Here is a 24420-nt window from a genome sequence, read left to right as displayed (position 1 = left end):
GCTTTTCCATGCATGTGTGCACACAGACACAAACAAAACAGGCTCCCCTTTAAGCCCTCCCACCACCTCCCCACAAAAAGAGGCCAGAACACTTGTAAGGCTGCTTGGAACTCTTTAGTGGGTGTTTTTTGCTGGTATAGGAATGTAAACACAGGAAGATGGGTATTATTTGGAGGGAAAACATTTGTGAACAAAACCCAGCCACAGGAAAAGCAATAGTACATTTTTTGGCTGTACTTGAAGAAAAAATTTCCTATTTTTTCCTGAGCATAATAAGAATCAAAGACTTTGTGGATATTCTTCTCATTCAAAATAATATTAAGTGTGACACTGAATTTCCTACTCAGTTGGAATATTTGTGATGATTGTGAATATTCATTCACTAACTGTGCCAAAGTAATACTGCTGGTGTAAGAGGCAGGCTGTATCTTTCCTGAGAGATAAGCTGAGAAATACTAATTCTCTTTGGATATGCAGAACCTTAACAATAAAAATAAAGTTACAGTAACAGCTAATGCAGGACACTTTGAAAATTAAACCCAAGTGGAATTTTTGAGTGGAAGTGTAGAGACTGAAAATGATGTCTTGCATTTCTTTCATCTTAACAGCAGGAAATAGAAAGCATACAAAGGATGAGTGTGTTTTGTGTCTAGGTACCAGCCACTGAAGCCAGCAAACCTTTAATATTGCATTTCTGAAGATATAAGGTCTTACATTATTTACAAAATGCAGAAATTCTGTGACACGAAGCTGCAAAATCTCCTGCTTTTACTAAAATTTATTTGAAGAGACTATTTGATACAGGAAAGGCACATAGGTTATCCTAGGGAGATTTGAAAATACAACCTAATTTATGATCCCAAAGAAGGAGTAGAAGCTTGACATATGTTGAAGTCATTCAGAAAAATTAAGGATGCTAACAAACATAATTTGGTTTCAGGGCTGAGCCAGAGCTGTGTTTAGTTGAGGAGGTACAACAAGGGATGTCAGATTTTTGGAAAGACCAGATTTATTTACGAGGCGTAGTTGAGGATTCTGTCTGGGAGAAATCTCCTGGTGATGTCATGCTCTTCTCTCCTGCACAGAATCTTTTCTTGAATGGAATGAAAATCAGGTAGAGAAAACAGCAGTGTTTTAGGAATACATGTACAAATTATATTTATTCTGTGTAAACTTCCTTGCCAGTTTCTTGTGTTGGTGAATTCACAAAGATCCTAGGAAACTGTTAAGGTCTCACGACAAAAACAGTGGCCTCTGTTCTCATAAAGGCATTTTAGAGATTAGATCACAATACTTTAAAAGCTGTGTTGGATATACATTTGTAGACATAATGCATCATTTCATGAAGGATAAATAGCACACTTTGTGTTTTGAAGAATCACATAATTGTTTAGTTTGAAAGGAACCTCTTGAGGTCTAGTTCAGCCCGCTGCTCAAGGAGGTTTCTCTTGGTTTTGAAATCGATGTCAGTAAGGGGATTAATATATTCACTTTTCCTTGCCCTACCTTTTCCTGCTCAAATTGTGTTCACATCTGTTGTTCTTTGCAGTCCATTGGGTGTCTTATTGGTGCTTTTGCAGGCAATGTGGAATGGGTAATGTGGAATAGGATGGAATAGGAATGACACCTGTGCAGAGATGGACTGTTGAGTTATGCCCTCAACCAGCATTTTGGTCTCCTTATGGCAACTGCTGATCTGTAGATTCCTACTTGAAAGCTTCTTTTACAAGCAAACCACAGTGATGTGCAAATCTACGGAGTAAATACTTTTCAGGGAAGTTTTAATGCAAATAAATTGACTTGTAATGCATAATTTTGGCTTTGTGATTCCTTTTTACTGAGGGCAGTAGTGGCTGTGTTAGGATCCTGTGAGTGAATACCTGGCCAGTGCTGTTTTGTAGAATCATGGAATATTTTTGGTTGGAAGGACCTTAATGGATGGAACACCTCTGCCCTGGGCAGGGATACCTTCTCCTTCAGACCAGGTTGCTCAGGGCTCCATCCAGCCTGGCCTTGAATAGTTCCAGCAATGTGGCATCCAGAGTTTCTCTGAGCAGCTTGTGCCAGTGAATTACATTTAGAATGTGATGATAAAGCTTGCTTCAAACTTGCATGTGTTGCTAGCCCTTATATAACACACAAGTGCAGCACTGTCTGTCTGGCCTGTCCTTCTGAGTCCATGCTCCCAATGCCCAGAGGAATTTCTCATGCAAATCTTGTGTCCTGTACAGATTGAGCTACACTGTGTGAGATAGGTATTATGATACAATTAATCTCTTTGTAGACACATGTATTATCTCTCAAAATCAGTCTGGTCCTGTAAGATTTGGGGAATAAGAGGTAATTTAATGCATCACAGATGAAGCAAATGGAGAAGAGTTATGTGATTGTTACTGTGAAGCAGAGGGTAGGGTGGAGGAAGGGGAGGTCTATCTCCAGACAGATCAGTATTTACCTATGAGTGGATATTTCAAGAGTTCATTCAGCCTGTGTGTCCAGATGCAGCTGGGAGGATTCAGTGCTGTAGCATGTGGTGTGTGAGCTAACTCAGCACCACCATGAGTCTGGGAGAAGGGAAAGGAAGCCCAAGGCAGAAATGATTTGTGGGAATGGTAGCATGGAGAAGCTAATCAATAAAACACAGTACTGCAGTGTTCACAGCTGAGGGGTTTGTCCTCAGAATGATCACAGTGGTTGATTGAATTGACTTTGGAAGGCTTGCTGGGAAGCAGAACTGGATGGATGCAATAATCAGAGGGCTTATTGCCTCTTGAAATGTTAATTGGACTTGATGTTATAATATCTATGAGGCTTGAAGGTGCACAGGCTTGTGGAAGTTGTAGCTTCCTTTAGTTAGCAAACACATAAGCTACTTAGATACTTTCTTACCTGTAAGTTTTATATGACAGAGGTGATGTACTTTGGAGAGGTGTAGGGTTTTTACAGAGATCAGTAGCAGCAAAGCTTCTGAGGAAGGCCTAGGAAAAAGTGTTTGCTTCTTTCTTTACAGCTTAACTGAAATTAATCTTTCAAAATGTATTAAATGTAATGAAGAATGTAAAAAGTACATTCTCTTTAAGGGACCTGCGTTTTTTCTTCATTCTAACCTCTCTTGGAGATACATCTCAAATTCTTTTTGTTCATAGTAACTCTAACAAAAAGCTTTTAAAATAATTTATCTGCCATTTACCACTGTTTAGAACTTAGAATGCCAAATGAATGAATCCTTATCTCTCAAACCGTTTTTTTTCTTATCTGTAAAATTGTAGAAAAGCTGAGTAAGTTGTTTTTTGGAGTGATTTTAGTTTATTTTTCCCATATTAAAAGTCAGAGACGTGTTTTCTTACCTTTCCTTAGAAGGTTCTTTAGATGTGAGTGTCTGCATGTTGAATTTCTTTTGTTATCTTTGAAACCTGCCCAAATTTACTAAAGTTTCAACCTTTTGGAAAATTTCCATTGCATTTTCTTAGTAGGTAAATCATCTAAGGGTAGTCTGTCTGCAGCAGGAATGTGCTCCATTGAGCCCTCTAGGATCAATGCTTTAGGAATTGGACAGGACTTTGCAGGTGTTTTTTCTGGCAGTAGGTCAGTAACTTAAAAATTTCCCCTGCTAGTATGAAGACAAGATACAGCAGCTGATAGGAGAAAAAAAACCCCCTAAAATTATGTTACTTTAATATAACACTGTGGTGCATTCTGCTAGACTGCAGCATTTTGTCTTCTGAGAGTTATGCATTAAATTTTTTTTTCCCATATGTATCTACCTGTATCAGTGTCTTGCCAACTAAATATTTATATTGTACTGTATTTTGTTTTTTAAATCATTGCCGTGCAAGGTTTTACTCAGATCTTTCTAGAGATGCTGGAAATGATGAGCACAGCTTACTGAAATACAGGTTTCACAGTATTTCCATTAGGCATAACTAGAAGTTATCCAGGAAATAGAGCAGAAATAGTAGTTCTTTAACTTGTTAGCGGATACTTTAGGGCCTATTATTGAACTGAAAATAACATCAAAGCTTAACAGGACAGAAACAACAGGGCCAGGTTCAGACTCTGCTGCATTCAGACTAGATGATAAAATACAGATAACCTGTAACTTCTGTCTTCAGCTTCTGTAAAGCAGAGAGTCATACTTTGGCAGTGGAGTAAACTAGATGAATTTTTCCGTTCTTGACTGTATATGAGTAATGCAAGTTTCCATTCTGTACTCCTTTAAAACAAGTTCCAACACTTTGTGCTGAGGTACTGTGTGTTTCATAGCTAGACAGGCTCCTGCAGCCTGTCAAAGCTCCACAAGCTCTCTGCTTGTGGCTCGCAGAAAGCAAACTCGATTTTCATTTCTCCTTCCATTCAACAGGAGCCTCTTTCATGTCTGAAAATTGAAAACGCGTGTTTTTCAGTGTGGGGTGTGTGTGTGTGTGTGTTTGTGTGTGCCCTCTGGCACACCTGTTTCTAATTTCCTGACTTGAAAGCATCTCCCATCAAAAGAAGCAGAAAAACAATTTCTCTCTGACATGCTGCTCGGAGGCCCTGGCTTTGCACAAGGCTTTCCTTTCGTTTGCCATCTTGGTTCCATTGGAGGAGCATTATAAGTTTCAGAGCACGCATTGTATGGGATGTTCAGCTTATATTGTGCTGGGTTCTTTCTCCTCTTGTTGTGGTTATTTCAAGCATTAGAAATCTTCTTGAGAAGTCACTATGCTGAGGAAAAAACCCAGTGATTTAGTCCTTAGTTTCTTGCATGAAGCTCAAATGAAAGATCCAAGTCTGTAGCAACTTAAGGTTTGTGTATCCTGTGAATTGAATATTAGTTGCTGTTTGGTACAGAAGGATTAACATTTAAAAATTATAGCTCAGAGTTCTTACCTTTTTTCAGAATTGTATGCAATGTAAAATAGTATCTAATATAATACCTAAAAGTTGAAGATATTAACAATGTTAAAAAATAAAGCCAAAAACATCACAACCCCTCCTTCCCCCTAGTAACGTGGTTGTTGTGAAAGTTGTGCATAGGCTAACTGACAAATTATTGCTGAAGGAGTAACTCAGGGGGACTACTGATACAGCCAGGACAGCTAAATTATACTAGGACAGCATAAGAAAAAGAGACTATGATGAAAAAGGTTGTAGATTCCTAGACTGTTCTTGTGCAGTTCGTGTAGTAATCAATGAGGAGTATTTGAATTGGAGGTAAAACTGTATTAATGTCAGAAATTGCACATTTCAGTACCCACAGAAAAGGGAAGTTCTGTTTCACTGTTGGTCTGCCTGGCAGTTTGAAAGAAACACTGCATTAAAACTGTATTGTGACATAATCCAAAAATCAGTCTTGGTGTTTCTGTATGATCTTCAAGTGATTTTGTATATGATCTTCAAGTAATTTTCAGGCAGGAATAGAAGCTTCTGATTGAAGACAGGTTTTCTGGGATATTTTAGAATTTTGTTTGGGTTTGTAGTTTGTTTACAAAATCAAGGTGTTGTGGCTATTAAGCCTCATTCTTCTTTCCTTCCCTTGCCACAGGAATCTGTTGCCATCAATGCCTGGAGCCTTTAGGAATCTGTATATTCTCTCCCCTTAACTTAGTAAGCTAGAAACTTGCATCAAAATATCTGTCTGTTTTAGTTTGTTTTTCGTAGGATCTTCGAGTGGTTTGGGTTGGGAGGGACCTTAAAGATCAGACCCTAAAAGTTCCTGCCATGGGCAGGAGCACCTTCCACTCGAACTGTTAGCTCAGGGCTCCATCCAGCTTGGCCAGGAACACTTCCAGGGATGGCACATTCAGAACTTCCCTGGGCAACCAGTTCCAGTATCTCACCACCCTCATGGTACCCTCCAGTGCTGTAACCTCATTGTAGAAGGTCACCAAATTTGTCAGGCATGATTTATCAAAATAGTCTCTATAAACTCTTTGTTTTCTGTTAGAAGTGTTTTTGCCTTTGCCAGAAGCAATCCTAGAGGAAGGCAGTTAATTGTACTTAGCCCTGCAAACATGGACAACAGCAGTTCCAACAGTAGATTTTTTTGTCAGTGGAGGAGTTACAAGTAGGCAACATGGTGTTTGCAGAACATTACAGTGTTAGGAAAATAATTTGTTTACTATATGAAAGTTATTTCAATGTGAAGCTCTAATTTAACCCAGTAAATTTTTCCAACCAGTCATCTGCATTTGAGTCACTCATGTGTGAAATCTTAGGGAAGCATTTGTCTGTCATTGCAAAATATTAATCTCTGAAATATAATGAGCTTCAGGATACTGAAGAAGTCATCATCATAACTGGGAAAGGATAATAAAATGATTTGAACTCTGTTTACAAGAAAGTTACTAAAACAAATGTATTTGAGACTTTAATGTACAATTGGAAAATTCTTAGTGGGAGTTCCTCTTGGTTTGGTTGTACTTGTTAGTACTATTCAGTGAAAGAAATGCCAAATGTGTTAACACTTGCAGTTAAATGTAGTATAATGTGAGATAGTTAAGCACATTAATCAGATTTACATTTTCATCAACTTGTGTGCTTGATTTGGAAATGTGTTTAAGTAGCTTTCACTGGAATTGCTGTCTTGAGTCCTGTTAATACAACTTTTTTGGAAGTTGGCTAATGCTGGTGGTTAGACTAAAGTGACTGGAACTATAAATTTGAACCCACAACTTTATATTGTAAGTTACAAGTCAGTTTTGATTGCTCTAGTAATGTATGCAATAAATTTGTGCCTAGTCCCAGTATTATCTACAGTGTTCAAGGCTATACAGACATATAGATCTGCTAAACCTGCAAGAAATTTGGTTCTGACTTGAAATGATAGAAAGTGCAATTCTTTTTCGTAGCCTATATCTGGTCAAAGTATGTGACAGACTGCTTAGGGTTTTTTTTTTTCATTCTTCAAAAATAGATGTTCTTACATCAAAAACTACAGTAACAAATTTTTCTTTTGCAAATGGGGGAATTGGTTTCCTTAGTTATCTGTCCCTGCAGACTGCCAGCAAGTGAAGTGCTGAAAGATTTTTACATACACTGCCAGCAACAGTCTGTAAGTTTGTTGCCTTATAGGTTGACATAAATATGACAAAAAGGAATGACTTTGTCTGTGGGGATGTAGAGATGTGTGATGTGTTAGTAGAATTTCAAAGCTGCTTTCCTTATGGTTGATCCTGGATGGGGATGTGGGCTGCAGCTGTTCTTAACCCATATTAAGTTTTCTCTCTCTGAATTTTTTTTGGAGCAGACTTGATGTTATGGGAACTCTTCAATAAAGTCATTCTCTTAGTGGGGGAAATAACATTACACATCATGCTAAAAAATGGCCATTGTTTTATTTTTTTAATTCCAATTTAGGAAATGCTTGAAAATTGTGAAGTAGTAACATCTGGTTTTATTACTTGATGCACTGAAGATACATAGGCTCACTCTGATTTCTGTGTCTCATTTGTTTGATTCCTCTTCTAAGTCCCCTGCTTCTTAGTCATATAGTTATATTTAAAGGTGTTACATGTTATATTTTAAAGGTACTAGGAGGATTTTTCAAGAAAAAAACCAGCTTTCTCAGTTATTGCTCAAGCATACGCCTGTTTAGTTTTATTCTTTACAGCAAAATTTCATAGTGATTAAAGCTTCCTAGTTTTAAAAAAGTGATGTCCATGTTGTGATCTATGAGTGAAATGCATCTTGTGGGGTTTTTTCTGTTCTTCATCCATCACTTTGGAATAAATAGTAGGTAACTCACAGTTCTATTGTGGACAGAAGCTTCAGAGTGTGGATACAATGAGGCAAATGTATAGACAGACCCTGCTGTAAGCAGATGCTGAGGTTGCTGTATTGCATGAGCCTCTTGAAGATTATCTCCTAACCAGGACACTTCAACCATGTACACTTTTTCCCTTGTGCTCTCTAGAACAACTTCCCTTGGCTGTGTAATTGTTGTAGTATTTTGGCTCTTTCATTTTCCTCTAAATTTGTAACTGGATTTTACTCAGTCTGTTTGCTATACAAAGAATTTTTTGTGTTTCTGTTGTGCCAATTGTATGTAGATTCAATGCCCAAGTGTCCCACTTCAAACAACTCATTTTAGCTGAATTGTATTAATCAGGAGACACTTTTCATTAGCAGGGACACATAACTGAAGACCAAGGTATTTTTGTGAAAATTGAACGTAGCAGGATTTTGGGACATGTGTACACAATTTTTCAGCAATCTGGTCTCTGGGCTGATTCTCTGACCTCTAATGCATCCATAGTGCTCCAGAGGATGTTGTTTGGTTGGGTTGTTTTTGGTTTTTTTGTTTTGTTTTGTTTTTTGGATTTTTTTTTTTTTTTTTTGGGAGGGAGGGGTTTGAGTTTTTTTTTTTTTAATCTTGAAAATGAGGGGGGTAATTTTTTTTCCTGTTCTGTTTAGCAGTCTTTGAAGAACAGTGAAAACTCACTGTGCATTTAAGAGGAAAGGCATAATTGTGTGTCAAGAGAGGGAGATTCTTTGAGAAGGTTCCCACATTAGGGTTTAAAATGGTGAGAAGAACTGGAAATCAGTCTGTGAGTCACTGCAGCACACAGTGCCAGACCTGCCAATGTGTTTGTGCCCTGTTGTACCCACACCAGTCAGTGCTCTAAACTCAGCATATGCACAGTGAGGAGAGACTCAGCAGGTTGCACTGGAGCCACTTTGGGTTGGGTTTAATTATTAAATTTTTCTTTATGCCACATCTAGGCTGGCTGCAGCCAGTGTCTCTGTTCTGGGCTTGTTAGTGCTTCCAGTAAAGTGCAAGTTACCTGTGGAGACTGAGCTGCCTTTGTCTGAAGCCAGCCTAGGTCTGATGTCTACCAGCTCCAGCTCCCTGCCACTTGGAAGCAACTAGATTGTTTCCAGCCATAAATTTATTTCTGGAGGCTATGTAGGTGTATTTATGTAGTTCTGTACCTGTATTATAGCAGATTTTTTAAAAATTATTCCAGTGCTTACATCAGCTTGTTGTATTTAATGAGAAATATGCTAAACATATTTACATATATAATTGTGAACGCACTGTATCTCACTTCTCTCTGTATATTCTGGTGTCTAATGCAGTTTTAGGTCCTGATAAGTTACAAATCTGATCAAAATGTGGCCACTTGCGTTTCGATAATTTAAGATCATTGTTAGCACAACTCTACATTAGTTGTATTTTTTTCTTTCCTAACTGGATAAAACAATTCACCTTACTCTTGGTTCAACCTCTTCTAGCTGCTTTGTCTGCTTCCCTGCCAGTAAGGTTAAATGTCAACAAACAGGATGCATAAGTAGACCTTGGTGGAGAAGGTATCAGCAATGAATTTTCTGTCCAACAAGCCCAGCTGGTCCAGTAAACACTCATGGTGCCATTTGCTGCAGCTGTGTGTCCCAAAGCACAGTGCAGGAAGGGAAAAGGGTGTAGGAAAAAAAAGAGCAGGTGTGAAAGTGTTCCTACAGAACAAGAGTAGCAGTAACGACCTGCTTGTCTTCACCAAAAATAGGTTTCAGAGGATAGGTACAGAAAGCACTGAGGCAATAAGTGATTGTTTGCAGAAGCTTTTTAGTTTCTTAAGGATAAACCTTTAAAAATTAAAAGAATTTGTATTAGGAGTCTGGTGACCAGCCACTTTGGCAAAAAAAGCACGGCTGAATTCATGTTTTCCTTTGTTGCAAAAAGACTGAATCAGATGGAATGAGTAGAAAATTCTGTCATGCAAAAGGAGTTACTGTGTCACTGGAGTTGTTCTCAGTTTGAAGAGTTACATGCAAGGGTCATTCCCAGGAGAATGATTAGTAAGAGGATTCTATCTGGATAGAGATGCTAAGTCAGAGACAGTGTTGCTGTTTCTTCTTTCTGTAATTTTTGTTCAATTTTTGTTTGGTTTCTGACTTTGTGGAGTCGAAATTTTAGGCAAGTTGTGAGAAAACCACTTACTTGAATTTTTGAGTGACTTTGTGTCAACCTTTTTAAAAAACAAAAATGTGTGGCAGAAACTTGTCATTTGCATCACTGTGAAGAAACTGTCATTATTTTGCATCATCACAGCCAAATTAATGTGATGATATAAATTAATTACAGGGTTTCTTCAAAGTGATATCTGTATTTTGACTATTCCCAACCTTAATATTTCTTTAGGTTGTGGAGAGCACCTTGTCCGGACCATACTGGCCAGAGAATGTTCGTGTGCTCTCCAAACAGAGGATGCCCACCAAGCTCTCCTAGAGACTATGCAAAACAAGTTTATTGGTAAGTACATGGCCCAAATTGCCTAAATGCAGGTTAGCTGAAAATGCAAGTAACTCTATTAAAGATACTTATTCTTGTGATTTCTGTTGAAGCCCTGTGTTGCAGTTGGCTTCAGATTTAGTCTTGTGTTACATCTGAAAAATGTTAAACTACAGAAGAATATATTAGGATATTTAAAGGAAAACCCTTGGAAATACCTCAATTGTTATGTGAGTCATAGAATACCCGGAGAGGTTTGAAGAAAGAATTTCCTGTCTGAATCATGGGCTGTGGTGTACAATTGCATATTTTAGAATTGATGGGTTAGGAGCATTAGTAAAAATTATTCATCGTGTTAACCCTTTTAGAAATAGTAGACCTCAAAACCATTTCTTGTTCTAATTAAATGCTTTGGACAGGCAGATTCTGGTTTGCTATTTGCATAATAAAATTAATTTCTTGGAAAAGTGAAATACACTTGTTAAAAAAAATATTTAAGAGAATTGTGTAATATATCTTCAATTTCTTGTAAATGTAGATATTTTTTTCTTTCCTCAAATCAGAAGCAAAGTATGAAAGTGGATTTTTAAAATAACAATAAAATCTTGCCCTTTTGAAAATTCCAGTGAAGCTTCTGTCATATATGTTGACTTACAGTGTTTTCATAACCCCTTAAAATTTTTCAAGCTTTAGAATCTACAGACAATTTTCATCTTGAAAATTTCTGATGGACAACATAATACTTGGACACTGTTGCAAGAGCTCATTTTGTGATACTTTAGAGGGGCATGTACACACTTTTTGGGGTCCCAGGGACTAATACCTTTGGTCTTGGAAAGCTGTGCATTGCAACTTCTTGATTTCTTTTTCTAGTGTTAAATCCATGTTAGGTTCTGCTTCTGACATTTGGCTGTTTGAAGGGAAGTCACCTTTGCATTGGAAGACTGCCCTTGATAATCTGCTGCTGCACTGTGGTCATTTCTAGGTGTTGTAAGAGTGCAGAACATCCTCTGTGTTCCCCAAAAAGATTCTAATCCAAGCAGCAAAAATGTAGCTTTTTCTATTTAATCACTCATTCCAGTGCATAGTGGCACAAAATTAGGAGTTTGTGTACGCAAAAGAACATTTAGGAAGGATGTTTGTGATAGCTTTGCTAATTTCCAACCTACTTTGCAGATGTTGTATGGAAGTGGCCTAACTTTAGGAAAGTCAGATGTTTAGTTCATGCTCTTAAAATTTATTCTGCTGTTTTTCCTAAGAGTGCTAAAAGCAAACCCAAATTGTATGTAGCCTTCTGCAATTTCATATTAATGCATGTACACACACAAGATGGGAAGTTACTGATGAAGTAATTCATAGAGACTGGCTGATAAAAGCCCAAAATTTAAATTGCTTTAGTTAAAGGTGCCTTCTTTGAGTTACTTTGAGTTTTCTGGGTTTTCTTTCTTAGGTTTGGTAATGGTTAGCAAAAAACCAGCAATTCTTGTTTTGCTGTTTAATGCAAATGTATTTTGCCACCACTTTGCATATTAAATGTGAGCTGGCTCCTATGTGATGTATGCATTGCGTTCTTTAGTGGAAATGTGAAAATGTTTCTGTTGGAGATAAGAGCCTATTAAATGCTGCTGAAGAATTTGTTGCACCTGAACTATCAATTGCAGAGAAAGAGGAGCTGCACAGACAGAGGTACCAGGATATCAGTGTGCTGTATTATTGCCTTGGGAAAACACTAAACCCAGCTAAACAGCAGAAAGTGAAAAGAGGGAGAGACAGGATTAAATTAATGCTCTTCATGAAAAGAAAATTTGAAAGAAATTGTAGTATCTGCTCAGTTATACTCAGTAGTATCTCAGTTATATTCTGGGCAGTGCCTGTATGGGGAAAAAAGATACTACCACCTTTGTTTTTTGTGTAGGTGAAATGCTTGGATTAGAAAACATAAAATCTAGTTTGTGCTCAGCTTGTGCTCAATCCTGTGAATGAAGACTGATGGAGGAAAAAATCAAAATCCATATACATCTTGCTGGTTGCATGTGACATAGTGTTGAGTTTGTAGCTGGTGGAGAAATTTTGGCAATCTTGGCAATTCTGGAAATGGAATGCAAAGTTACATGTGGCAAATACAGTGCAACAGTTAAAAACATGCATTGCACTTAAAAATGGTAGGTTTATACTAAATAGGTTTTTGCTGTGATTTTTCATAAGTGATGTGCTACTTGATAGCACAGGATGTGTGGTATGATGCAGAATTCCTTACTGTGAAACATCAGGATAAAATGGGGTAATAGACTCCTTGCTGGTGGCATGGATGCTTCCCTTGCCTTCCTTAGAGCCCTGCTTTGTGATCTTGTCAAAATGTCACCAGAATTATAATGGACCAAGGCATTGGGAAAAAAACCCCCAGCTTTTAACAAAGCTGAGCTAGAATGTTTTATCAGAAGGCAAAATGTGTGTTACTTGTATCAGAGGAATGAACAGCTGATTTTGGCAGTTGCCATCAGATTGGTGCTTCCTGTTTACAGGATTCTCTGAGTCTCTGCAGAGTCCTGGGAATCCTTCCAGCTAGGGAATGCCTGGCTTAGACAGTGAGTGCTGTTTAAACAGCAGGTGATGAGCAAACTCATGTCAGATGTGCTTCTCTCATCCTTTCTCAGAGCCAGCTTACTGTGGAGAATGCACAACTGATGGTTGAATCAGAGGTGAGAGAAATTAAATATAGACTTTTTGTAAATGGAATGGGCGCCATATCTTTAGTCAAAGAGCGCAGAAGGCTTGGTTCACAGTTAAGGAATGGTGTTCTGTAAACACAAGTACCTTCCAGACAGAAGAAGGGAGGATTTTGTTACTCATCATTCCTTTCAAATGCAGCCAAGTTTGTGTTTGTAGACTCTTATGTAGACTTAGAGTAAATATTTGTGTCATCTCATTGGCAGGAAATCTGGGCTCTTAACAATGGCAGCATTACCAATGGTACTTTAGAACTTCTTATGAAGTATTAGAAAATAATGAGCTGAAAGACATAGTTGGAATCTGATATTTGTTCTTCCCTTAGTGGAGATGTGTTTCTCTAGTCTTGAATTTTTAAACTGCACTTCAGTTGAGTGAAGTCTGCAGCAAGGTAATAGCAGAAGAATAATGCTGACACTTTCTCTTCTAGAAATCTAGTGTCAAAATCCTCTCTTCTGAGCAGGATTTTGGACATCTAGGAATCACAGAAAATTAATTTCCTGATTACTGGTTATGCTTGCTGGGGAGGAAAAAGCCTCATACTTCAACAGTAACAAGACTGTGACTGGCGTTGCACAGTGTTATAGTTACTTTATAGTACTTGAGAGTTTCTTTTGGTGCTATATCACTCTAAGTTTTGTAGTATCCTTTGTGGTTTTCTAGCTGGGGGAAACAGACTATTATGCTTCTCCATGAAACAAAGAGAAAGATTTCAGAAGAGAATTAAGTGATCCTGAAGTTTCATAAACACAACATGGTGATGTTCCACAAGGATTTGTATAGGTCCTCGCTATACTTCTCCATGTCAAAAGCTTTGGGATTTTATTGGTCTGTGGTATCCTCAGTTATTTCATTTCTTAAAATCTTACCTGTAAAGTTTTGAAGTGCAGGTGTTTTCTCTTGCAGCTTCTTTAAAAATTCAATATAGATGTTGTAACTTAATGTATCATGAAGTATAAAGACCTCTGACTTGAGACAGCTTGTGCTTAAACATTCACCACATAATGGTGCATGAAATGAAAAGCAGGCTTCATTTAGTGCTTATTATATTTGGAGTTTAGTGGGATACATAGCAGAAGCAGAGTGGCCAACAGCTTCCCTTCCACCACGCTCTGTACACAAGCTGACAGTCCAGTGGCCGAGGTGATCTGTAGACTGTTGACCTGCAAAGGTCAGAGTTTCACTCACACAGTGCACAAGAAGGTTTAGAATTGTTTAACTGCCCTCTGTTAAAACTGGGGGATGCTGAAGCACTTTATTGGTTACACCACACCACAGTCAGTGTTTAGACCCAAGTTCTAAGCCTTTGAAAGCTGATGTAAACAATGAAGCTGGTAATGGTTTCTCTGCTGTGGAACAGTGTGAATGCAGAACATCTGATGAGCAGCTGGTTCATCCTTCAGCTGGGTAAGTGTAAATAAAACACTTCATTTACAGCTTTGTGTTGGATCTGTGCTAGAATGGTTCTGTGCAGTAACTACAAATGAGGGACAAAAAGCACAGGATCAGAAGTGAACAACTTCATTCCCATGATCTGGAAGAAACAATCTTCATCACAGGAGAGCTTTAATTTACAAAAGATGCCGAAGAAAAAGTGTTCTTCACTTGTAACTGTAGCTCCTCCAGAGCAAGGCTGAATGTTGAGGCCATTATTTGCTTTAACACTTGCAGAACTCTCAGTTCTGTCCCCGATCAGCAGCTGAACCTGGGTCGTGGTGTTCATCTCTGCTCTTGCAGAACTTCATGGGATCAGGGAAAGTGGAGTAGCTGTGATGACCTGCTTGCTTGTTTTTGAGAGACCATTGCTACAGATTAATAACATACAAAATACATAAATAAAAATGTAGTGATGCTTTCTGTATGTCACGTAGCAATAACAGAGTAGTTGAGCTTTGAAGGAGAGAAATGTGTTTTGTAAAATGTAGTTTTGTGACTAGGGAAGGTAAGGATTTGAGCAAAACTAGTGAAATATGGGGTTTGTTTCATTTTGTCCTACCCCTTCTCTCTGCTGTGGCCAGTCAGTGCTAACATTATTAGTTAATGCTGCAGCTGGAGTTTTACTTTGGATTTTTCATCCCACAGTCCTCAGTGGTATGCCAGTGTAACTGGGAAAGGAACACTGAGCTTCATGAGACTTAAAATGATGTTTAAAGCCCCAGGTTTTTGTAATTTTGTCATTAGCAAGATATTACATCAAAGATTTGTCCAGCAATTCTGTTTTATTGCAGTGGAAAACAATATTTTTGGGTAGTAGCCATATTTTGATTTTATTTTAACTAAATTTTGAATTTGTACAGGAAAACCTGTCTTTCTGAAAAGAACAGAGAGAGCAAAAATGGTGTAGGAGGTGGGAGCCAGATCACTTTTTCCTTCTAATGAGAAACCATTCTGCTTTTAATATACATGTCAGTATTTTAGTTCCACTTTTTCTCCTCTTGAAATAAATTGTATATTGAAAAAAGTCATTACCTATAGTGTTATTTTTTACAAAAGTCTGCTCTATTATTCTTTTTCTCAATGGATTGGCTGTAACAAAATGAGTTTTAGAACTAAATTAATGAAATATGTCCCTAACCTTTGAATTCAGTGTTTGGAGAACAATCAAATGAATTCATGCGTATGGTACATGGATTCTCTTTAGAAATAAAGTATAATACTGCTTTTGTACCATTATTTTTACAGATTCAGTGATGGATGCATAGCATTCAGCTGTCTGGAATTTCGCTTACTGTAGACCGACTCATTTGCACTGTCTAGTTTGTTAAAATAAACTCTTTAGCATAATTGTGATCGTCATCAGTAGGGCCACATATCTAGAAAGATCCTTGTTTAAAAAAGGTATTATATTTGAATCCCTCTTCTAACATTTTTGAAAAATGGCTTTAACTGGAGAATAAGTAACTTTTAAACAATATGCTTTTCAGCATGTATTTAATTTGGCTTACGGTCTAATTTTTAAGAGCAGAGAAACAGCCTAAATTTACTGTAACATATTACAGCATACTGTAATATTGTTATTGTAGGCAACTGGTTTTTGACATTTCTTAGAGTTTGATTCTCCACAGCTTAGGCAGTGAATTGGAGACATACACTGTGTTGTTGCTGATTTTGCACTGAGATGATTTAGCTGAACTTGCTGCTGAAGGCATCTGGGATGGGTGAGGGTGGAGTCACAGAGTTTGCTTCTGATGTTTCTGGGAATGGCAGCCTTCAACAGAAACAGGGAAGCAGGGTGGCCCTTGGAAGTGGTGTGGGTGGGAAGATCCTGAATCTTTGCAGGGTAGTGCAAGTGACTGTGCATTTGCTGCTTGTGTTTGGAGATGGAAACAAGGGGTATTCTTTTTCAGACTTCTCCCATCATTCCAGAATGATGATCATTCTCCAGGTGATGAGAAAATGGTGTAGAAGATAAAAAGGGCAAGCAAGGCTATGTTTTTGTGTGTAGGAGATATAATGTCTCCCATAATCCTTGCTTTGTTTGTGTGACACAATTTTTTTAAAGACATTTGGTTCAATACTTCATTCAAATTACCTGCTAAAAGTCACTTTAAGTAGTTTTATTCATCTCACACCAGTAGTACTGTTACAAAGTTAGTGCTGTGTGACCTGGTTTCATGTGGCGTAACCAACATTTCTTCTTAGTCCAAGGGCTCAACCAGTGTCATTCTTAAAGAAGTCAATGTCTTGCCCATCTATTGTTTTTTATGGGTGCTGAAGTTAAGACTTTTATCACACTTTTATCAGGTGCTATTAAGTTAATCCACTTCTGGAGTTTTCCAGTTGCAGTAGGGTGGCAGTGTACTTCAGCAAAGGCTGAATTAATACAGTCAGTTTTCCAACTTTTGAGTGGTCTTCAAAGCCTGAGTTTTGTGGACTGGTAATAAAGCTTCCATGGTGCACAATCATTGAAGGAAGTAATTTGTTCTGAAAACAATTGTGTATGTACTTAGGGCAGTATAATGGACACCATGTTTAATGTCAATAAATAAATGCTATTTATCCTGACGGAATTGGGGCTCTCAGTTGTTCATGTAGAGGTTGAGCATCTTTTTGGATGAAGCTGTAAGCTGAAGACTTTGTCTTATGTGCTTGAAGCTCAAATTTTAAATTACTTATTTAAACCTTTTTTCAAAAAAAACCACTTGCTTTGAGTGATTTTTTTTTAATTCTGTGTTTCTCTGAAGATGAATATTTTGTTCTTGCAAAGTAATCCCTGTAAAAATGAAAGTTTTTTGATGGAAATGCAGTGTTACATGTTCTGCTGCAGTCTCTGCATGGAAAGAAATATGCTGCTAAGCCTTGTGAAATTTCAAAAGACCATATACAAGTTACTCAGATTGCTGACGGTTTGATCAGTCATGATGGCATAGCTGACAAAAATAAAAATACTGGGAAAATGATGAAATATGTAATTAGCTTATTTACAGACTTCCCTTTCATCTGTTTTTTTCAGAGTGTGGGAGAAACAAAATCCCTAAAATAAGTGATTAAACTAATGGAAGCATTTCTAGAACAAGACTTCAGTGGAACCAACTCTATAAACTGTAATCAGTAGTTGCTGTCTGGTATTATGTGCATTTGTACAGTCCCAGTGTTTTATTGTGGCCTCAGAAATGCTGTCTGCTGTGAATACTGTTTGCTGGCTGTGTTCTGATGAAGTAGAACATTTTTAGCCATTCTAATTAAAGAGATAATTAATATTTTTCACTAGAACTTTGGAAGAATCTTTCACAGCTCTTGAAAGGGAAGGAGAAACTGCTTATTAAAAAGAAACCAGAACTTTTTCTGGTTGTCTCTTTGCAATGACCTTTTGCCACAGCTTAGAGAGCTTAGACTTTTCACCATGGCTTAGAGCCTAAGTCATTTGTGCAGTTTAGTCTAAGATTAGGTCTGCAGACCAAGTTCAGGTAGAGGCATTGCCTTTGAAGTGTCTGATTTTGACTTGGGTGGTAAAATTCTTCACAACTTTCCAAGCCTTGCGTTTCTATTGTAACCAAACGTATTTTCCTGTTTTATCTACTACCTTATCATGGGCTGGATTCTTGTTTCACAGGGACTTGGTCACAGTCAGTGAGTAATACAGGAGGTGTATTACTAGGTGTAACTAGTAATAGTTCTTTTACAAAGCAAGTGGCACTTTAAAGACAATAAGCTGTTTGCATTAGATCAAATAAGATACTACTGTTTATTAAGCATACTGCATTTATTATTTTCCTGCAACGTGGGCTTCTATTGCAGTGGCCACCTTGTATTATTTTTCAAAGTGGCTGCTCTAATGTTTAGAGACAACACAATACGCTTTTAGTTTTCCTTATGGTAATGCTCAAAGTTGTTTTTTATTGGGCTGTTTTGTTGTTATTTGCATTAAAGGAGTAATTTTAATCATACAAATAGCTGTGGGCAAGTTAAAGGAGGCTAATGAATAGATTTGCTCTAAAGTTCTAGTGGCTGGCAAATTACAGTGTCTGTGCACTAATTTATTTAAAAGAAAGAATTGAAAAGAATTACATTAAATGGCTGTTGCAATTGTATGTTCAATTTTAAATGACAGTATAATGCAGATGTGAAACTAGGATGTCTATGGCCTAAGTGCACAAACGTAATTAATTTTGTGGCTCAAGACATTTAAAATTGTATGTAAATTATACCATTGTTTCCACATTTAAAGCAATAGGAATCTTATTTCAAATTGGGAACCAGAGAAAAAATACTTAGGCTTGGTTCAGCTATCTTTAAAGCTTTTCCAGCTTCTGATAGAAGACTTTTATATCCTATGTCTTAAATTAACAGCATCCACTGTAAAAAGGATGTGCTCAGGCTTTTCTGTTAATATTTATCAAACAGCAATGCAGACAGTATAGGAGTTTCATGATGCCTCTGTACAAAGGCCTTTAAATCAACAAAAATGAATAAACTGTAAAAATGACCTAAATATGCTTGATTTTTTAGATATGTCTTTATATAATCTATAGAACAGAAAGAGCTAAATACTGAGTCACAACTTTTTTTCAACTTGACACTCCATTTTTCATTATTATATTTTCCTTGATCCATCCAAATTACATTTGACTTTTGCACTTGAAAATGTATTTTTTAATGTTTTTGTTTTATTCCATGCAGCTCTTGATTGCTGGTGAATTAGTAGATTAATGTTCCAGAAAATTATTCTTCTGAAACACTAGGAAAAAGAGAACCGATGCTTTTGTAAAAGCACTGTTTGATCTGTCAATCTTTTCAACCCTTAGTGACAAGATTAAAGGGAAAAGGCAGAAAGTCCAATTAAAAAAAAAAGCCCAAGAAACTGTTCCTATTGCAAGTAATTCTCCCCAATGATTTTGGCTTTCCCAGGTTCACCTTTCCTAGCCAATGAAGATGGTGTACTCGGAGGTGTGATCGTTCTCCGCTCCTGCAGGTGTTCAGCAGAGCCTGAATCCTCGCAGGAAAAGCCAACTTTACTAGGTAAGGAATTCTTACTCATTTTAATTGAAAATGAAGGCTGAAATGAAATCTCTCTGCATGTTTGAAAGCCACAGAGAAAACAAAAAGGAATCGACATTGAAATAATAAACATCTAGAAAGTGAAATAGGGAACAAACAAGGCTAATATTAAAAAAAACTCCAGAAAAGAGCATTCTTTCTGACTCATTATTTCTAGGCAGAATTGTCATTCAGAGGATTGTGTGGGATCCTTCTACACCTAGATACAATAGTTGCTTGTGGTGAGGCAAGATGTATTCCTCATTGGAAAAATTTAATTTATAGCTTGGAGTAGTGCATGTAGCTGTTTACTGCTTCTCATTAGCTTATTTGTGAAAAATGCTTTCTAAAAAGTTTTTTATTCCTCCTTTTTGCAGAAGAAAATGTGTGGATTTGGAGGATGCATTCAAAATCTGTAAGGAAAGTTGTTTATGGTTGTTTATTCTTGGTAATGGCCAGGAGAATTGGTTTAGATAAGTCCCAGTTACTATGTGCATTTGCACCAAACAGGACTTTCTGCTGCCCATACTGAAATCACTTGGACTTTGCCTCTACCAGGAGCTGTCTGGTTCCAAAAGGGCTTTGCATCCCTTCATCCCTATTTCTGTCCTGGAAACATAATCCCGGTCTTGCTGCTTTATGGCAGAAAAATGTATTATGGAAAACTATCCCGTGGTTTGTGTGGGAGAAACAGATGGGAACTGAAGGCTGTAGACTATGAGCAGAACTGGGTGGAAATACAACCCTGAGACAGTAAGGCCTCTCTAAGGGAAGGAATTTGGGATTGGGGGCATATGAATTACTTCAGGATGACACTTGTGCCATCTCCTTTCCTGTGGAGCTCCTCAGATGTGCAGCTATGTGCGTTTTTATTGGGTCACACTGACCCGTCTTTACCAGAGTTAGTGTTTTTTCTTTGTATAATACGCTTCTTTATTATTATTTACCCAATTGTGACATTATCTAGTGCAACAGCATCCTGCAACATAAATTCTATCCTTAAAAAAAGAGTTAAGAAAATGAAAATACAAGTCTGATTAAGTAAGAACAAACCAAATCAACGTAACCTTCAAATTCCTGAGATTTAGAAGTGAGAGAATTTTTTCTATTCATTTAATGCTTGTCATTCATGTAAGAGAACATATTCTAGTAATGAAGATGTGGCATTTTTTCCTCAAAAATTAATTTCTAAATTAATATATCCCCATATATTTATATTGGGATATATTATAATTATATAATTTATATATTATATATCCCCATATATTATGGGGATATATACTAAATATATATATATATAGTACAGCATAAGTAAAGACTGTTTGTCCATTGATTCTTGGTTTTCTTTCCACTGAAATAACAGAGATTAATTGTAACACAGTATTTTTTCTGTACCGTGGAAATTTCCTACCTTATAATGAATGCAGAGATAATACACAATTAAACATATGTAGGATTTGTGTTGTTTGAACTGAAAATAAGTTGGTTAATACTGAAAAACTTGATACATAGAATAAAGGACTCTCATGTCTTTGTTACAGGGATCATCTTTATTTATTTCTTTTTAATATTGAAATAAATGGCAAGAAAGTCACTTATTAAATGGTTGAAAATATAGTTATTTGAAGATATTTCACATATAATTTAGAATTTTCAGTAAATTCACTACCTATAATTGCTAACAATAATTAAGGTTTGTGCTAGTACAGGGTACTTTTGGTAGTTTTCAAAGACAAAGATGTAATACTTTGAGGGTGTTCTGAACTGTTTCTCAGCTTCTCAGAACTGAAAGATGAGATTAAATTTGTCTTTTAAAAAAATGCTTTCACTGGCAGTGGAGCCTTTGGGGCACCACAGAGAGCTTGTGCCCCTGCAACACACATTGATTGTGCTGGGTACGTTTCACTCTGTGAAAGCCTTTGATTCACCTTTGGTGGTATCAGTCACAAATCTGTTATGGGGGAGCAGAGCACACACCTCGAAGTTCATTTTTCTTTTATGATGATATCTGCATATCTGTCAGAATCTTCAAGCCTTGCTGGGATCATCTAACATTTGATCTCCTGCTCTGGTTTAATTGCTATGCAAGGAGATGTGTTTCAAAGGATAAGTGTGCTCAGCAGGCTGTGACCTTTATCAGCCACGTTAAAGGAATGTGAGGAATAGGAATAGGAATGAGTAAAGGTTTTAAACCCATCTAGTGATGCTTTTTTTGCAGTATGTGAAAGTCACTCTTAAAAGAAATATGTGGAAATGTCTGTTCAAGGCATCTTGTGTAATTCATGTAAGACACCTCCCATAATCCAGAGAAAGAATTTGTGCCTCAGTGCATTTTTTAAAGCCTTTTACAGAATTCTGTGAAATGCCTTAAATTCTGATCAGCTATTTTTTTTTCTTTCCCCCCTTCCAAATTATGAACTTTATGAATACAAAGAAAAATGACCATGACAGAGAGCAGGAAGAAAACAGTGTGGCAGTTTATAAAGCTCCACTGACAGAGAGCTGAAGATATGAATAATGTGCTCTTTGTCTGAATTTTTTGTTGCAGCTGAGTAGGAGTGTGTTTGTGTACGTAAAGATACCTGCATATGTATCAGGCAATTAAAGATTACTGGAACAGGCTGTTAAACAGTTGATAAATCAGAACACTTTCAGACTTCAGGACAGCACCTTACTGGATTAACAGGCATTAACAATACTTGTGAGCAGCAATTAGTTTTCCTAAGCATTATCACTGCAAGCATGGCAGTTGGTCTCTAGCACAGATATCCTAAATCAGCTGTGAGTGCAGTACCAGAGAGTTGGTGTTGTATATCTGCTGCTGGAAGTCCAGGTAATCAGACCTGGGAGTGCTTTGCTAGGGGTTTCTTCATCTTTCCTTCCTCTCTTACCTTTAGTAAGAGGCTCCTTACACTCTCCACAAAGAAAGGGGGTGTTTGCATCTGCTGTTGTAATTCAGCATACTTTTCAATCCAGGACTTCCTCTAATTTTGCCAGAAATCTTTCTTATTGTGCATGTTACTCTGTTTCCATCACACACCTCTCCTTTTTCTGCAGGATAATTTCGCTTTACCTGATCTATATCTTCAATTCCCATATTGCAGACTTGACTATTTCTGCATGTTTGCCTGTGTCCTGCTTGGGCAGCCAAGCCACAAATCCCCCTTCACCTGTTGATAGCAGGCCGTCTGGCTTTATGCTGGTGCAGGGTGCTTTTGTCTGGGTTCAAGGCAGGCAAATACATGTTCTGTCAGCTTTTACTGATGGGTGGAACAGGCCACTGCTTTAGAAGTTGGTCCAGTTTTTAACTGCAGTTGGAGTTGATGTATTTCTCATCTTGGAGGCTCCATATCATTGAAGTAACATTTTCATTCTGGGTAATAGCTCTGCAGTGTGTGACTGCAAATACTCAGGAAAATCTTTTTGGTTTGATAGCTGCTTCTTTTGAGATTTAATTGCTCTGGTAAGTAGTTTTTGGTCTTTGTTTTTTATCCTTGCTATATTTGTTCCTCAAGACACAGTCATGTTAAATTGCATCTTGTATTTTAAACCAAGGCCTTTTAGTAACTTCATGCATATTCCTTTATAGTGGAATTTCTGTGGAGCCATACAACAGAGAGCATGTGTGTTGGATACATGTCTGCACAGGATGGCAAAGCTAAGGTAAGCCATGAGGAATAGGCTGTAATACAGTTGGATGGCTGCAGAAGCTAAGGAGAATTTGAATTAATGATAATGAAATAGGTAAGAAATTTGTTTCTTTAAGAGAACAGAAGTAGTAATGGCTGCATAAGTAGTTAAATGTGTCAATTGATTAGACATTTCTAATTTATTTTTTTAATTGAAGCAGTTAACAGCCCTATACTAACATGTTCCATGTCAGGATAAGGTGCCATGAACACATGTCCATTCCCTCTGCTGACAGTATTTGTATTTGAATAACTTTATTCATCTTGATTCAGTTATGCTGGTACCATATTTTTGTGTGGGCATGTCTTCGTTTGGATAAAGCAATTGCACCATCAAGGAAGATATAAAACAAACTTCAAACAAGTTCCTGGAATACCCTCTGTGATAAATAATTCCAGTATTACCATCCATATTTTCAGTTTCTTGGAGCCTTAGAATTAATTTTTAATGAGAGAAATATTACGTTAAATTTGAATTTAACAGTGAAAACTGGAGAATTCTGTCATATCATGATCAAGGAGTAGTGATTAGCCAAGCGGATGAGCCATCCATTCTTTAGGAAAAGAGCATGGAAGGGAGAAAAAGGAGGGAACTGTAGTGTAGCAACTGAAGCATTTAGGAGATAAGTTTGGAGAACAGGAATGAACATGGGAGAAGCTGCAAGCAGAGACTTCTGGTTTATTAATGGTTTCTGTAGACATTATTACAAAGGGGGATGTGACCAAGGTAATACAAGAATATACAAAAGAAGAAAATCAACATCAGATATTTTATACAGCAAAACTGGTATAACACTCTGTTTCAAGCACTGGAATGGATGAGTTCATCTTCAAGATGTAGAATGTGCAGGAAAAAGAAGACAAAAATGCCCCAGAAAGACAAGGAAGATAACAAGCAGCTGATGAAGGAAGTGCTAGTAGAGGTGTAAGTGAAATATTTGCTTCACTTTTGAATAACTTAGGTACAATTCTTTCCAGATAGCTATACATGGAAGAGAGTGTGGTTTTACTTATTTTCTTAATATTTGTTTCAGATTTAGTTGAATAAAAGTCCAAACTGAAGTTAAAAACTCAGATTGAACTGAATGGAACTAAAGCAAGTTCAGCCACAGATGTTGTAATATTTGTTAGTTAGCTTTAAAATTGTTGTCTTGTGTTTGCAGTGAAAGAATAACTGAGAATAAAGGATGTGAAATGTTTCCAGTGTGCATACCTGCCTCTGACTTACACTGTGAAGCTCAAAATGTTATTGTTTCTTCCTGGTAGTGTCTAATTAATAAATAAATGCTAAATATGAAATCTGTCTGGTAATGAGTA

General features: G+C 37.2%; 1 protein-coding gene across 3 annotated transcripts in view; it reads left to right on the top strand.

The window, feature by feature from the left end:
• Nucleotides 1-24420, top strand: part of TASP1 (taspase 1) — a 77142-nt gene that overhangs the window by 42067 nt on the left and 10655 nt on the right. For all 3 annotated transcript variants that reach the window (XM_041425159.1, XM_041425156.1, XM_041425157.1), the window contains exons 11-13: nucleotides 10121-10231; nucleotides 19286-19396; nucleotides 23004-23077. In XM_041425159.1, the coding sequence (XP_041281093.1) occupies nucleotides 10121-10231; nucleotides 19286-19396; nucleotides 23004-23077 (296 nt within the window). The remainder of the gene's footprint in view (nucleotides 1-10120; nucleotides 10232-19285; nucleotides 19397-23003; nucleotides 23078-24420) is intronic.

Source organism: Onychostruthus taczanowskii, unplaced genomic scaffold (assembly GCF_017590055.1).
Source record: "Onychostruthus taczanowskii isolate IOZ18803 unplaced genomic scaffold, ASM1759005v1 scaffold87, whole genome shotgun sequence".
Taxonomy (NCBI): domain Eukaryota; kingdom Metazoa; phylum Chordata; class Aves; order Passeriformes; family Passeridae; genus Onychostruthus; species Onychostruthus taczanowskii.
This window is presented reverse-complemented; position numbering and strand designations above follow the sequence as displayed.